Genomic DNA, 17,701 nt, shown 5'->3' with positions numbered 1-17,701 from the left:
AGGCCCTATACACCACTGTTTTTTATCCCTTCAAGAAACATCAAAACTTAACACATTACAACAGCTTGAGTAGACTGTTCACCTTGTATTTGGTGCTCTTTGGCCCAAGACACCCTTGCGCCATTAAAATCCATCATCATCATCATCATCAGGCTGACTAGACTCCCCACTGCAAATAAAACGGTTACTACTTACACCCAGGGAAGCCAGGTAGTCCGCTCCTTCTCTGAGGCTGCCTGTTGCGAGCTATCACAACGAACTGGCTAACGGGCACGGCAGAATTTATAGTGCCATTCTATGTCATACCGTCAACGTGCACGCGCAAAAATGCATGCGCTACAACACTGCCCGTTCTCCCGTAGAGCATTGCAAAGTCAAAACACTACGAGAGAATGCCCATTACACCAGGTGATTGCACAATGGCAACGAAGTAAAACCACCATAACTGTTATTCCTGCGAGAGCTCAGGAGCTGACAATAGCACTGGGATCTTGTGTTTGTTGCTACAAGAGCAGGAGGTCACATGACTCCACCGCTCTGCAGCAGAGTGACGCGTGACCCCTGGTGTGATGGGCATTCTCTCGTAGTGTTTTGACTTCCTGCCTATAAGATAACTTATCACGACCTCAAGCCACACATAAAAAACATGATTAGGCAGCAATGGCAAAAGGAATGGGACACAGCAACAGAAACTAAGCTACACACAATAAAGTCAAGGATAGGCAAGAAGTCAAAACACTACGAGAGAATGCCCATCACACCAGGTTGCGCGCGTCACCCTGCTGCAGAGCGGTGGAGTCGTGTGACCTCCTGCTCTCGTAGCAACAAACACAAGATCACAGTGCTAGCGTCAGCTCCTGACCTCTCGCAGGAATAACAGTTATGGTGGTTTTACTTCGTTGCCATTGTGCAATCACCACTGCAATATCAGAAGAGACAAACTCAGCCCTGCTCACTGCCATGGCTAGTCTATGTGTCGGTAGTCGGATACACACAGCCACTCAATTTGTCACACCTCTGGCCCCACATTCGGGCGTCAAGAATATGGGAGTTATTCTCGCAAGAATGCGCCACAGTGGGGCTAGACGCTACAGTCGCCTTCTAGCCCCAACGTGCAGCCCTAACAGACAGAGCTGTGACCCCCAACTCGCGGTGCAAGAAGTCGCTACTGTGGTGGATTCGGGCCAAAGAGGACAAACGCCGAGTTACGTACTTGAACAATCTTTTATTATGCTCGAGTACACGGCAAGGCACAATACTCAAACACAACGGGCATAGCGAGCGAACATCCCGCTCGCGTACAGGGATGAAATAAACCACCTAATGGGGAAGCACACGCGAGGAGGTGAGAGGAAGTCTCACCTGGCGCGGCTTCGCGCTCACAGCCCGTTACGGTAGATGCGTACGTTACTGAGTGATTCTTGGTAACGGTGGTAGTCTCCTCGGCGGAACTCATGAATTGCGTGCTCAACCGCCGAAAAGCCCAGAGTGGGTTGCGACAGACGCGCTGCTTGACTCGGATCAGAGAAAGGAGGTCTCCCAGTTATGCTGGGAGGAAAGGGGGAAGCCCGCGGCAGCGTCGCCGCAGGAGATTGGGAGGCAGTGTGCACTTTCCTTTGCCAACCTCTCTAACAGTGCGCATAATCTTATGTGTTAATTATGTGCGGCCATTATAATGGAGGCAGGGGATTGTGAATTCCCACAAACTGCTGACTATTAGTTTCAGAGTCAGTTTTCAGTATGGACTAGAAGTGGCATATTTTACGGTTGTTGCTTGTGAAAGCTTCTAAACATTTAGCGCAACGCAGTCTCGGACGTCTCGTGATATCCAGAGGAACACGGAATTTGTATTTTGACAAAGATGTACAGCATAGGCCTTTTATTTATATAAAGTATCTTGTGTCTTTTTTTTGTAACAAAGTGAAATGATTCAGTTGCATTGGCTTGTATTTATGACAAGCCAATGCGACTGGATTCCAAGGGAAGAAAAGCGTAGCAGGGGGCGGCAGAAAGTTAGGTGGGCGGATGAGGTTAAGAAGTTCGCAGGGGTCAAGTGGATGCAGCTTGCACAGAACTGGGTTAATTGGAGAAATATGGGAGAGGCCATCACCCTGCAGTGGGTATAGTCAGGCTGATAATGATGATAATGATGATGGCTTGTATTTATGCCCGGCTCTTTCTGCACACTCTACATTTGATGACAAGTAAGCATTTATGTGATGTTTTATTGTATTTGTGAAGAACAAAGAAACAATGTCATATAATGCTGGTTTTATATATATATGCAATAAGAAACACAGGCATATTACACAGTTACATAAAGAGCAAAGCCAGAATGGGGACCAGTGGCACAATTAACGTACACCATGGCCTCTGATTGCCCACCAGGCTTTCCAAACGCCCCCATTTTGCAATAAAGAGTTCTGCAAAGTTTTTTTTTTTTTTTTCTGCTTCACAGAAGACATGAGGTAATGGATCTACAGGCACAGGATTCGTTTTCACAGAACGTGGTAGATTTAGTGGTCGTTGTCCACAATAATCTTCGAATTCACGAGTGCAAGCTTATTGCTCTTCAGGACCTAAACGTGTTGTACATGTTTCTGTTATGAGAGCTCTGTTGCAGCACCAGATCGTTCCAAGCTCCATCGATTCGGATCCGACACTCTCAACGACTGCAGAACTCCATTTTCGCACTCCTGTGATACTTTGCTGAAAGCTCTTGCAGATTCCTAGTCCTCATCTTTTCTGATACTTTAGGCAGAAAGTGGTTAGGATTATCCTGAATATCTTTGGCGTCACATTAGGTTTCAATTTACGCAGCCAGTGTATCGCAACGAAGCTCGATCGTTTGCAACACATACTGTTTACCATGACACTGAACAAGCGCTCGATACAACTATTCTTAGTATGTTTCTTGAAAAACACGCCAACTGGCATTATTTTTCCGGCTTCTCTTGGGATATTTCATTTCCATCCTACAAGCTGCATAGAATCAGATGGCAAAGTAAACTTGGAAATACGCTCCTTGTTCTAGCGGAAACCCTTTTTGCATTAAAAGCAAGTCTTCTCTTTACACTTCTATTTTTGCTTTGTCAACTTTTTTTGCAATTTAGTGACAGGGACTGGAAAAACAACAATCACGATCTCGCTTCACGAGTGCCTACAAAATGAAAAAAAAAAAAAAAATTGATGCAGGCGTGCACAGAGTGTGCCCACACAACGCATGAGAGAAGTGATACAATCATCATGAAACAGCTTGCAGCATGGAGCAACTCACATGTGTGCAAGCACTACACAGAGTAACAAGCGCTGCCCCTCAGAGAACGCAATAGATGCACAGAGCACGTTTAATACACATGGGCAGCAACAGCTTGCCATCTCCTGAAGTGAGAAAACCACGTCCTCTTCTCCGGTGGAACGATGGATGGATGGATGTATGGACGGACGGACGGACGGACGGGCGGGCGGGTATTTTATTTATTGAATTTTTGTTTCTACATTACTAACATTATGTCACTTTTCTGCTTTTTAGCCACCAATCTTCTAGTCGTTTTTTGCTAGCTTCCACCGCCGGTCTATTCACTTGGCCACTGGTATCTCTAAACCCCAGAGCTTCAGGGAGAGTGACTGCACCTGCATCAATTTCCGGATGGATACCATTACATTCGAGTATAATATGGTCAATTGTTTCACTGGAGTTACCACATACAGCACATGCATCATCTCCATTGTTAACTTTTTTTTAAGAAAGCTGCCTTCCTGATCTGCCTTTTCCATTTCGGTATAATTCTCTGTTTATCCATCGAATTTATCCAATTTTTACCTTCTGTGTTTTTCACTTGTTGCTTAACGCTCTTTATTTCTTCGCCCTTGTGACCAGCATACTTACTGGTTAGCTTCCTAGTTCTTTTCCTTCATTGTGAGTCAATGCTTTTTAGATATAGGTATTTAAATACTTTAGCTGCCCATCTGTTACTGTCCAATTTCCTCAGGTGTTCCTCATGTAATATTTTACTCTGAGCTTCCCTTACTTCGAAAGATGTCCAGCCCATATCTCCCTGTACCGCCTCATTTGTGGTTTTGCCATGGACACCTAGTGCTAATCGTCCGACGGCTGTTTTATTTATTTCTAATGTCGACTGTACCTCTTATTTTAGGCACAAAACCGCATTTCTGAAAGCAAGCCCGGGTGCCATAATTTCTTTCCAAATACCCCTCAATACCTCATACCTGTTGTATCCCCACAATGCCTTATGCTTCATTATCCCGGCATTCCTTCGCCCTTCGGCCTTAAGTGATTGCTCATGCTTTCCAATGCATGCCAATCCTTCGTTTACCCATATCCTGAGATATTTATATTCTGCTACTCTGGGTATTTCATGGCCTTGAATTTTAAGACCCTGATCAGTTGATCAGTTGAGCTGTTGAAAATCATCAGCCCGACTTAACTGCACTAAAACTGAAGCCTAGAGCGTCCCCTTCGTCTCCGCAATATTTAACTAGAGTTCGCAGTTCTTCCAGACTCTCAGCTAGCAGCACAATATCGTCTGCGTACATCAAACAGGGGAGGCGCTGCTCTACTGCCTTTCCACCTAATCTATATGACAGGTTAAAACCTAAGTTACTTTCTTGTATCCTCCGTTCCAGGTGTATCATATTGTTACGGAGCACAGTATATCGAGACGATGACGACGCGCTGATGTGAAGTAGTGAAGAAGACGACGCTCAGGCCTAGCTAACTTCGTTCTGTGGTGTGCGGTGTGCGGTGTGCGTCTAAGAGTGAACTAGCGTTTACCACTGTGTTCTTTCCTTAACATTTGGTGGAGGATTGCTGGAAGTACGTAAGTCGCCAAACCTGGATCTCCGTAGTGGCCGCCAGATTGGTACAATCACTATGCAATCCGACACGACACCTTCTTCAGCGGCACCATCAGCTCCCACCATCGTCATGACACAGCCTCGCGATCCAGGCACCTTTTGCGGCACTGACCACATCGACGTAGAAGACTGGCTCACCATGTACGAGTGGGTCAGCAAGCACAACCGTTGGGACACGACCCTCATGCTCGCCAACGTAATCTTCTATTTGGCAGGTACGGCACGCGTCTGGTTCGAGACGCATGAAGACGATATCACATCATGGGAGATGTGCAAGGAGAAGCTTCGAGACCTATTTGGCAAGCCGATCGGACGCAAGCTTGGCGCACAAAAAGACCTCGCATCCCGTGCCCAGTCTTCGACGGAATCGTACTTGTCTTATATGCAAGACATTCTAGCACTGTGCCGAAAGGTGGACAGCGCCATGTTCGAATTAGATAAGGTGGGCCACATATTAAAGGGAATTGCAGACGGTGTTTATAATCTGCTGCTTTGCAAAGATTGTCCAACGGTCGACTCAGTTATCCAAGTTTGCCGCAAGTTTGAACAAGCAAAACACCGCCGTATTACTCACCGCTTCGAACGCTTGCCAAACACAGCTGCTACGTCCTCGTGCGAAGATAGTCCAACCTTACAGCAGCCATCTCATCCCTCCAACTTGACCAGGATTGTTTGTCGAGAGATAGAGGCTATGACACCCGTTGCGTTTGCTCCTCAACCAGCGGATGCTACTTTAGCCTTAATCCAATCTGTCGTTTGCCAGGAGTTCGCAAATGTGGGCCTCAATGCGAACGTGGGCTTCAACTCCGGCCAACCTTCTGCACAGCCCTCACTCCAACCTAATGTTCCTGTCGTAGCTGCTGCGGCTCCTACCACTCCCTTTCAGACGCGGCACCGCTACCACAACCCGGATGAATGGCGAACCTCGGATGACCGACCAATCTGCTTCAACTGCTCACGTGTCGGCCACATTTCTCGCCGTTGCCGCAGCCGTTGGGTTCTGCCACCTCGACCTCGCTACTATTCTGATCGCAGCGCCGAATATGTTCCACACCCAACCTGTGTCCGTGATACGCGTACTCGTGACTTTAACTCGCCAGCCCCGTGCATGCCCAGCCTCTCGCCGTCTCCTCAGACCCGGAGGTCCCGCTCGCCCCAATCTCATCGTTCCACATCTCCCCACTTCTCCGGCTCTCATCCGGAAAACTAACCAATGCAGCTCCCAGAGGTGACGCTGCATTGACGACCCAGCCCGAAAACCCTCTGCTGACCCTCGCTCATCGCCGCAACCTTCTAGACATCTATGTGGATGGTGTCCCTGTTACTGCCCTCATTGACACTGGTGCCCAAATTTCAGTCCTCAGCTCATCCTTTCGCCGCCGTCTCAAAAAGGTTGTCACACCCGCCGCTTTGTCCGCCGTTCCTGTTGCCGATGGAAGCGTCGCTGCCGTCGTGGGACTGTGCACTGCGCGCGTGAGTATTTCCGGTCGCACTACCCCTGTCCTCTTCACTGTTATCGACCGCTGCCCTCATTGCGTGATCCTCGGCATCGACTTTTTAACGGCCCATTCTGCCCTGATCGATTGTTCAACTGGTCTTCTTTGCTTAGACCTGCCCTACTGCTCCGAAAACACCGATGTCAAGCCCCGCCTCCGATCCGCCGAATTTGTTCGCCTACCACCCGAAGCTGCTATTTATGTCCCGCTGGCCCCGATCCCCGCAGTTCCTGACGGCACATACGTCACTTGCCCAATTACCGATGTTGTTCTTCGTCACAACGTCATACTCCCCCATACCGTCGTGACTGTCACTGCTAACCGCACCTATCTTCCCGTGCTGAACTTCGGCCGTACGACTCAAGTTTTACTCCATGGTATCGCACTCGCTGATCTGTTTCCTTTGGCGGACTGCGAAGCTGCGGCTCTAACCCCTCAGTATCTGTCGGAGCAGCATATATCGGCTTCTTCTCATTCGAACCTCTTTTCAGGCATGATAGCCGTGGATCTGCCAGATGACCAAGCCAAAACTCTCTCCGACCTTTTGCTGTCGTACAGCGATATATTTGATTTTGGTGACCGACCATTGGGCCAAACATCCGCTGTGACCCATCGAATCAATACGGGTGATGCCAACCCCATCCACAGACGGCCTTATCGTGTTTCCCTTACTGAGCGGCACGTTATACAGAAAGAAGTGGACAAGATGCTGGCGCAAAATATTATTAAGCCTTCCTGCAGTCCCTGGGTGTCTCCTGTCGTATTGGTCAAAAAGAAAGACCAAAGTTGGAGATTTTGTGTCGACTATCGCCACCTTAATCAAATAACAAAGAAGGATGTTTACCCTCTTCCGCGAATTGATGACGCGCTTGACTGCTTGCATGGTGCCAGCTATTTTTCTTCTATCGACATGCGTTCAGGCTACTGGCAAATTGCTGTCGACGAACGGGATCGCGAGAAAACCGCATTTGTCACCCCCGACAGACTCTATCAATTCAAGGTGATGCCATTTGGACTCTGTAACGCTCCTGCGACATTCGAGCGCATGGTGGACTCACTCCTCTGTGGCTTTAAATGGACAACATGTTTATGCTACCTGGATGACGTCGTTGTTTTCTCTTCCACATTCGCAACCCACCTTGATCGCCTTTCTACGGTCCTGGACGTTTTCCGCCGCGCCGGTCTTCAAGTGAACGCCAAAAAATGCAGCTTCGGCCGGCTCCAAATCAAAGTCTTGGGTCATTTGGCAGACGCAAATGGTGTCAGCCCGACCCTGACAAAGTTCGAGCCGTGCGCGACTTCCCTACCCCACGTAGCTCAAGTGACGTGCGAAGCTTCCTTGGCCTTTGCTCTTACTTCCGCCGCTTCATTCGGAACTTCGCAGACATCGCTCGCCCACTTACCTCTCTTCTGCAAAAAAACGTACCTATCACATGGGGTTCTGACCAAGCCTATGCCTTCACGACACTTATTTCCACCCTCACCACCCCACCTGTTCTGGCGCACTTCGATCCTTCTGCACCTACCGAACTGCGCACCGATGCTAGCGGACATGATATTGGTGCTATCCTTGCCTAGTCCCAGCATGGTTCCTCCCGCGCCATTGCTTATGCTAGCCGCCTGCTTTCGTCCTCTGAGCGCAATTATTCAATCACAGAGCGGGAATGCCTTGCACTTGTTTGGGCGCTGACCAAATTCTGCCCTTATTTGTTTGGGCGGTCCTTCTGTGTAGTGACTGATCATCATGCTTTGTGTTGGCTGTCCTCACTTAAGGACCCCACTGGCCGCTTAGGTCGCTGGGCCTTACGAATACAAGAGTATGAATTTACTGTGGTGTACAAGTCCGGCCACTTACACCAAGACGCTGACTGCTTGTCCCGCCATCCCATAGATCCTCCCGATTTCTCCGACCATACTGCTGACGACTATGTTTTGTCCATCTCGGACTTTATCAATATCGGCTCTGAACAGCGTCGTGATCCTGCCCTGCAACCAATTATTGACCAGCTGCGCAACATCCCCGATTCTTTCGCCAGCATGTTTGTGCTCCATAACGAGATATTATACAGACGCAATATGTGTCCAGATGGCGCGGACCTTTTACTGGTCGTTCCGGCTCATCTGCGCTCTAGTGTCCTCGCCCAACTTCACGACGTTCCTACAGCAGGACACTTGGGAGTCACACGCACTTATGACAGTGTGCGACGCAGATTTTTCTGGCCTGGTCTCTACCGTTCTGTCCGTCGCTACGTCGCCGCTTGTGAGCTATGTCAGCGCCGTAAGATACCCTCGCTTCAACCTAGTGGGCCCCTACAACCATTTCCAGTGCCGACAGAGCTGTTTTCTCGTGTGGGTCTCAATCTTCTTGGGCCTTTTCCGACATCGACTTTTGGAAACAAGTGGATTGCTGTGGCGACTGATTATACCACCCGATATGCTGTTACCAGGGCTATCCCTGCCAGCTGCGCCTCCGACGTTGCCGACTTTCTTCTGCATGATGTCATCTTGGTTCATGGCGCTCCACGTCAACTGCTCACAGATCGTGGCCGCTGTCTCCTCTCTCAAGTGGTTCATGACCTTCTCCGCTCATGCGCTACTCATCACCAGTTCACCACGGCCTACCATCCGCAAAAGAATGGTCTTACTGAGCGCCTCAATCGCACTCTGACCAACATGCTGTCTATGTATGTGTCCGATCACCATCGTGTCTGGGATGTCTCCTTACATTTCGTCATGTTCGCCTATAACTCCTCACGCCATGACACCGCCGGATACTCACCCTTTTACCTACTCTTCGGCCGTGACCCTTTACTCCTATTCGACACCTTGCTGCCCCTTGCCGACTCTTCCTGCAGCTACACTTTGGATGCCATCACCCGCGCTGATACTGCCCGCCACATAGCTCGAGAGTGCCTTGGAGCGTCTCAGCGCTCTCAAAAACGTCGTTACGACCTTCATCACCGAGACGTTCACTACCCTCCGTACTTCTTTGGCACCCGGCTCGCCGTGTCGGTATGTGTGAAAAACTTTTGCCACGTTACGTGGGCCCCTACTCCGTCTTGCGGCAAGTCACCGATGTGACCTATGAGATCGCCCCTTTACAGCCCAAGAATCCTTCCACAGCCCCTCATCCAGAACTCGTGCATGTCGCCCGTCTAAAACCATATCATTCAAGTTCTCCTGTGTAGGACGCACCGGGATGGTGCGTTCCGAAGCCGCCGCTGGTTCGAACAAGTACGGCTCAATATCATATTCCCTTGAGCAGCGTGATCGTTGCATGTTCAGCAGCATACATCCACAGAAAAGCACGTGCGTGCATGTGCAATCGCTTGGACCGCCGCTACCACTGAATGGCACGCCGTCATTGACGTCACGGCGCGCTTGACCAATCACAGGCAAGAGCGCCACTTTCAAAACGCCCCACTGCGTTGGTGCACGTTTTTCTGATTAAAAAGTAGTTTGCAGTCACTTATGACTAAATTTAACGTCGTATTCGTGTTCAGGGGGTCGTAAACTGTATATCTGTATTCCGAACTCTTTCTTTTTAAAAAGTGATGCAGCTGCCCTTTAATTTTCCTTCTTATGAGTGGTTCTACCTGTTCATAATCCCAGTCTACCATCGGGCTTTTCTCTATTGCTTCCTCTATGTCTGCTGCTATCTGTGCTATTTGATCGTCGTTTAAATTTGCGTTTATGTTTTGTCTAAGTTCCATTTCTCTTTTCATCAAGGGCCCCATCTGCAGACTAATACGTTTATGATCACTTCCCAGACTACACTCCCCTTCTTCGTCTATTTCCATTTTTGTGACCTTGCTATAAATTCCCTGCGACATATACCAAATGTGTATGTCTTGGTTGTATTCATTTTCCTCAGATAGAGAACTGTATTCAATGATCTCTCAATTATGCTAGTCGCCTATAATAATTTGTGTATGTGCATGCCTGTTTTTGATTTCTTTGCTGTTATGTATTTTGTTTTGTTTTTTTGTGCTTTAGTTTGTATGCTCATTGATTGTTACGTTTGCGTGTGTATAAGCTTGAACACATTTGTTGCATGTCCTTTAGCGTGTCTCCACTGCTGCGTATATGTATGTATGTATGTACGAGCCTAAGCTAGCTTCGGCTATTGGCCCAACATTTTTTGCAATTTGTACATTTTATTGAAATAAAATGATTGATTGATCGATAGTCATTGGCCGTCCGCCTGTTGCGAAAATCCCACATTATTTGTCCTTCGCATTTTGTTTTTCTATTTACTATAACTAGGTCGTGTCGCTCACAGAAATCTAGCATTAGCTTCCCGTTACAATCCCTGTATCCATCCAGACCGTCGATGTGGCCGTTCATGTCCCCCAGCATAATAATATTGGCCCCATCTCCAAACTGGCTTATATCGTCACTGAGACATTCAACAAGATCCTTGTTTTCTTGCCTGCATTGGTGTCCTGTTCGTAAATAAACTATCCCTAGACATGTCCTTATGCCGGCAATTGTTCCTGATACCCAGATATGTTCTTTACAAGATGATTTTATTCTTTGCCAATTTGTTCTCTGGTGTATCAACATACCTACCGCTCCACCCTTTCTTTCCGTTCTCGTTCTGTTGCACCCTTCCCAGACGTACCCTTCTATAAACGGCGGATCTTCTAGATCCCTGAGATGAGTCTCGCAACGAACGTACACACTTATTTCGTCATCCTTCAACTGCTGTTCTATCCCTAGCCATTTCGCTCTTTTTCTACCTCCTTGCATGTTTATGTAGCTGATCCTATTGTTAAATCTCTTTTTTGTACTTTTCTTTCTCGACCTCCTCGCCATTTTTTCGGGCTCAGCCTCCGTTATTACGCTTTCTTCTGCTTCACTTCTAACTACCTCTGTGCACGGAGCCCTCGCGGACCCCCTAAAAAAGCTACCGCCCTGCCTTCCAGGCGCCAGCTTATCTCTGCTCCCACCATTCTGTTAAAATGAATGCCATCTCGCTGAAAAGCCCTACCAAAACCTGCTTTATGCACCTCCCTGTTTACCTCAACCACTTTGAAACGCTTCTCCAGGCTTAACTTTCGTATGTCCTGATTAACTGTCACCACGTCCTTTTCCAGCTTTCCGTTCGATCCTAGCACCTCCGGTACTGTGCATACAAATATCTGCGCTTGCTGTGCTATCTCCCTGAAATCGTCAACTCCATTAGCTAAACTTTCCACCACTCCTGCAGCGTCACCATTTAGGACATCGTTTAGCCCCGCGGCTACTATCACCATATTGCGCTCTGTGGAATTTTTCAGCAGCCTATTTTTACTCTCCTTCATCACTGCCCTCTCTGTGCTCGATGGGAAGGCTCCAACCAACACTCTCTTATCACCCTTTACACGTTCCAAGATCAACAGTATCTCTTGCTGGGCTAGTTGGTGTGACATTGCGTTAAACCAAAGGAAATACAGCGCTAAGTTTTAGACGAACCACACAGAAAGACGGACGGGACAGGCGCTAACTCCAACTAAGTTTACTGAAAGATTCATGTGCACATATATAACCCGAAGACAGTGAACGCTTGCGCATGTCCCTAAAGTAAGAAGGAAAAAAACCATTCAGAAAAAACACCCTAAGGTAAAAACCTTCTCATAATCTCGTATTTTTTAACAATCTGTGTTCACTTTCGCGTAAAGATACAGAAGTCGTGCTGACACACTTACCCCCCCTCTCTTTGATAAAAAAGGCTTCTGCGAGCTCACGAGCTAATCTGTCTTTACTTCTGGTTAGAATTTTAATCTCTCCAAATCGTGGTTCACAGATTTTTTTTATTTTCATTAAGGCAAGAGCGGCAATGGGCGGGTAGGTTTTGGAACGAGTCTGATGCGTTCCCTAAAACACCCTAAGGTTTTTACCTTAGGGTGTTTTTTCTGAATGGTTTTTTTCCTTCTTACTTTAGGGACATGCGCAAGCGTTCACTGTCTGCGGGTTATATATGTGCACATGAATCTTTCAATAAACTTAGTTGGAGTTAGCGCCTGTCCCGTCCGTCTTTCTGTGTGGTTCGTCTAAAACTTAGCGCTGTATTTCCTTTGGTTTAACGCAACGTTCCAAGATATCTCGCTTGCACCTGCTCATGTTAGAAACTCCGGCGATAAGCACCTGGGCCTTCTCTCTCCCTCTCCCAACTGTTGGCTCCTGCTTGCGCTTATCTGTGTCCTTCTCTTTGGCCTTTTTTTCCGACTTCTTAGTAGCTGCTTCTAAAAACTCTGTCGGTTCAGATCCGTCTGACCTACTTTACTAATGCCTTCCATGCCAGTGCTGGTCCCAGCCACGTGGCCCGCACTGGAATGTTCGTCCTCGTTGGTTCCAAGGACAAATTCGGCCATTTTTTTTTTTCATTTGAGGAAGCTGTCCTAGCAGTTTCTGATTTTCTGCCCTTAATAAACCTACTTCATTTTCTAAATCATTGACACGAGACACTGAACTGCCCTTTCCTCGTTCAAATCTATCTAGGCGCGCACTCAGCACGCAACACCAACACAAAAAATCACCGCCTTCCGATTGAGATTAACGTTTCCTTGAGATTAACCTGCGCCTCACACTGAGTACACTTTACCTTCTTTTGATTGCACATTTTAAGCATGTATCAAGTGAACTATTTCTACTATGAATTCTCAGAATATACAAACTGCAAAAGGAAAACACAAAAACAACTAGCAAACTCGCATTCAAATAAATTATGTGAATGCCAATAGCCTAGAAAAAAAGAATATTTATCTAAACAAAATAGTTAAAGAATGAACGCCGAGAAAGCCTAGCTGCCGGCACGAAAAACCAGGCTGCAAGGACAAAGTTAAAATCTATTCTTTAGGCTCCACCTAACCTAACTAGCTGAAAACGCAATAAAGTTAATAAAAGAAAGAACTCGTCTATTTGACGCTTTCGAAAGCTCCCCCTGTCGCCATTCCGTCCGTTTCCGGTAGCCACGTGCAATCAGAGGAGCAATAGAACACGCGTCCGCAACACACATCCATAACCCTCCCGACAAGCAGCGCCATCTGCCCCCATTCATTGGCTTTCATTGTAAACAGCGCCACCTTCGCCCATAGGACAGCACAAGCGCTAGTCACACTTATTTTGGAAGCTTATCATATGAAGAAGAGAGCAAACGATTGTGTGAGCGATACGTCGGTGACCCTTTCGAAAATTGAGATGTCTTATCTTGCACCTTTTGGTTGACACTACATTGTCCCTGTTTCTGTGCATGCCTTGATTGCTATATATTTGCTGGCTGCTCAGCGAATAAAGGTACCTGAAGTTAGCACCTGTCCTGTGTCATCTTTGTCTGTGTCTGTCCTTTTTTGCACTATAATTTCCTGTCTTCTTTACTTTTGTCTGCCTCACTATAGAATATGTCTTAAACATGGTGTACCATCTAGCCCAAATCAATGTTCTTTTAAAGCGCGTCCCGCTATTCAGTATATTGTAGGCACTGTACCCCAACCAAGCCATTTCAGCAAATTGGAATGGTGGCCCCTTTCCAACTTCCAATGCTGTTCATGTGAGCCTTGCTGTTGTGCTTTTGTTTGCTTTGTTTTAATATTGTGGGGTCTGTTGAATAGAAATTGTGGCAGGTTAGACACGGCTCCTTGCCGAGGGTAGGAGAAAGTGGAGTTTCTCTTGCTTTTACCCACCATTGATTGACTGCTCACTTGTCTGCTGAGCAGTGTAGTGGCTGTGGTTGTTTCAGGAGTGAGCCGGGCCAGTACGCGTCTTTCTGTGGTCGTGCCTTGGAGCGGGCTCTGAAGGCGGGCAGCCCCCGGGAGTGCCGGCCCTCGCGCATGGAGGTGCTGAGCATCCTACAGCGCAACCCCTTCCACCACTCCCTGCCACACTCCATACCTGTTCACTTCCTGAATGGGGCCTACCTGGTGGGTCATGCACGAAATCAGCTTTCTTTTCACTTGGTTATCTGTTCATTGCTCATCCAGCCTGGCTATGAGGGGCCACTGGTACTCAGACTTATGTTCTGCTGTGAGTTGTGCAACTGTGTAGTTATATCTCATGCCCAGGTTAACTGTAAGTGTAAGCAGATGGAAATAAAACCTGGTTCTCATATTGCATCTGTCAGTTTAGGCTGGTGCAGACTGAATCCCACTGCTAGCATGCTGTCATCTGCCTCTGAGCTTTTTTTAAGGCAGAACCATTACTACAGTAAATTCTCATTAATTAGGCCTTCATGGGATCATAAAAAGGTTAGACATTAACCGAAAGTTCACCCTGAATTATCCAATCTGAGTGAAAAGAACTGCCGATTTTGCATGACTAAATTTACCTTATGACGTTTGGCTGCATTTGTCATGAAACCCAAGTGAGAACAGCAAGGAGAATGTAGAATTGTTCCAAAATTGTAACAGCCAATTTTGCAGTGTGGTGTGGTTTCCCATCTTGAAACAGCCCCATCATGTTTTGGGATGCGCCACCTATATAGCAGGCACGTACTCAATTTGGATGCTATCCCAAAATAATAAACAGTGCCAGCATTCGCAGCAGCAGGATGGTATCAAGTCAAGGAAAGTGAAACAGTTACTGTGTTATAATATTTGTGAAAGGGGGAAACTTTGTGCAATTCTTCGTCTGAATAGACCGATCCCACCGAGTAATCTGCACATGCGCCGGTTTTCCGAAACTTACACTGCCACCATGTTAATTGTAGTTCACCGGTCAGTGCGCGCACATGCACCTCCACACAAACGCACCGCACATTCCTCATACTTCACCACCGAAAGAAACAATCACGTCATTTTATTTAGCATAGTTACACCAGCTGTTACATGCAAGGTGTATGTTCTAGGGGTACTTATGTTCTTTTAAGGGATAGCTTATACAGGTCGTTCAGTCACAATCTGTCGGCGTAGTCGGCACCGCATGTCGGAAATATTTGATGGTTATTTAAGAAATCTGTATCATGGTAATTTGGGGTTCTAGTGACATATGACATGATGGCGATGATGAGAAAAGATCTTTGTAGTTAATCATTTTATGAATTAACGAAACAAAAATGGAAAAATAGTTGCAAAAAGGGGGTTCAGAGGAGCCAAAATGTTCAGAATGAAAAACCAATGCTTGATGCTGCTACGTACAAAGATTTAGAGTGTGCAAATTGATCACTTGAATAACTGAAATAATAGAAAAAAATTAAAACTGGAAAAACTGTCTAAAGTTGTCAAAATGCTGAGAATGAAAAGCCAATGCCTAATGATACTAATTGAAAAAGTTTAAAGCATATAATTGAACGTTTTGACACCATTGAATCCCCTTTTCCAGATTGTCGCGATCTTGTCGCGATATTGAATTGTTTCAGTGAAATAAATGATAAATTACTTTTAATTTTTGTAAATAGCATCATCAAGTATTTCATTTTCAGTCTGGGCATTTTCTTCGAACCACCTGTTCCTTTTTTTTTTTTCATTCTTAATTACATCAATTAATCAGTTGCAGTGTAGACCGCTTATAACATAAGTCCCGGGAGTTGCAAAAATATGCGCTATAAGCAGTACCGCGTTATAACAAAAACATCGCGTTTTTAGGCTGTTACGCATGTGAAATGGGCAACCTACCTTTTAAACACAATTTATTGCACATTTCAATACACACGCTCATACAAAACAATGGCAACTCAGCATGAACAAAGTTTATCTCACGAGTGCATTACCAGCGGAAGAATGCGGCAATTTTCTTCTGGTGGTGTTTTCACTGCACTCCGAATGATCTCATCCTCAACAAAACTTAAACACTGAAGCGCCTTGTCGCTCAAGTTGTTTCTTGAAACTATCTGAAGAGTGCTTCATTCACGTCCTCGTACTTCGACGCATGAATTCTCTTTCGTGACAGCGAAGGAGAATCTTGCTGCAGTTGCTGCCGCACCTTCTCCCAATTCTTGTATATAAAAAGTCGGCATGGTTGTGTCGGATATGCCGCACTTTGCCGCCACCGACGCTTTCATCAACCCGCTCTCGTCGTCTTTTATAAACATTCCTTGGTTTCGAGCGATAAAGTGCATACCGCTTTTTCACGCCGTTGAAGACGGCGACGCCATGGTGGCAAAAGCATACAGCGCAACACAAGTCACGACGGACGCAGCAAAGAAACTGGCGAGTCGGAGAAAAAAAAAATACGGCTGCGCTACTGCTGCGCTCGTTCGGAAATGCGGCTTGCTGGCACGGCGGCTGGAACGGCCAGCTGACTATGTGTACCAGCATGCACCGCAGCAGTGGTAGCATCGTAAAACCGGCTGGTGGGATCAGTCTGTTAACTGGAGAAAGCCCGTCCATGTCTGGATTAATAAGCGTCCAACACCACTGACTTACCTGGGCATCTGCTGGGACAGTGGTCCTAATCCAAATTAACTGGGAATCAAATTAATAATATTTTACTCGCTGGGATGGCTTTGAAGCCTCATTCAGACAACCAGTCTGTTTACATACTAAGCTTCTCATGCTGCGCTTCTTGTGTTGTCTTCATCTCCTCTGACAAAGTATTAGGCCTCCTTCATTCTAGCAAAAAGCTCCCATTAAATGCTTAAGAACATGTCAAAGCTATGCAAAATGAATGCAAAATGAATGCTAAAGAATGCTTCTGCATCCTCGCTTCATCATCATCATCAGCCTGACTATACCACTGCAGGGCGAAGGCCTCTCCCATATTTCTCCAATTAACCCGGTTTTGTGCTAGCTGCATCCATTTGACCCCTGCGAACTTCTTAACCTCATCCGCTCACCTAAGTTTCTGCCACCCCCTGCTACACTATCCTTCCTCGCTTAGCCGAGCTAAACTGCCCCTTGTTTTTTTTTTTCTTTTGGTTTGAATAAGTTTTTTATAACAGATCAGTAGGAAAAACTTCTACCTTGTTGTTTGTGGGATCCCCCTTTTTGAACATCCCTAAAACCAAGTGTTTAATGAATAAAGTGGAGCAGAATAAAATGAAATGATTGTGCAGATTATGGCTTTTGTTTTGACCAAACTGACACGGTAGTTAGCACAGTAATACAGTCGAACCTGCATATATCGAGCTTGGATATATCGAATTTTGGTTATATCAAACTCACGGAATATCCTCTTGAAAATCCCATATAAAGTATAGGAAAGCCGCGTCATATATCGAATTCAATTTCACCGGTCGTTCGATACATCGAACTCCTCACCATGCACTGGAAAGTGTGCCTTTCCGAAAGACGATCACATCACCCTCGGCCGTTTGCTGCGTGACGTTTTCTAGCCACACTTAGAAGGAATGAAAGGAGACAGTTCGGCGACGGCTGGTCTAGGGCAGCACCGCGCCCATTCCCATTTCCCGC

At 46.6% G+C, this 17,701-nt stretch overlaps 1 protein-coding gene across 5 annotated transcripts in view; it reads left to right on the top strand.

Moving 5' to 3' along the window:
- LOC146175281 (uncharacterized protein CG43867) overlaps nt 1–17,701 on the top strand; it is a 429,718-nt gene that overhangs the window by 338,736 nt on the left and 73,281 nt on the right. For all 5 annotated transcript variants that reach the window (XM_084584707.1, XM_084584708.1, XM_084584706.1 and 2 more), the window contains exon 19: nt 14,095–14,275. In XM_084584707.1, the coding sequence (XP_084440833.1) occupies nt 14,095–14,275 (181 nt within the window). The remainder of the gene's footprint in view (nt 1–14,094; nt 14,276–17,701) is intronic.

Source organism: Amblyomma maculatum, chromosome 11, assembly GCF_055883805.1.
Source record: "Amblyomma maculatum isolate TAMU_Amacu chromosome 11, ASM5588380v1, whole genome shotgun sequence".
In the NCBI taxonomy this organism is placed as follows: Eukaryota; Metazoa; Arthropoda; class Arachnida; order Ixodida; family Ixodidae; genus Amblyomma; species Amblyomma maculatum.
Note: the sequence above shows the minus strand (reverse complement) of the source record. Positions and strands in the feature narration are given on the sequence as shown.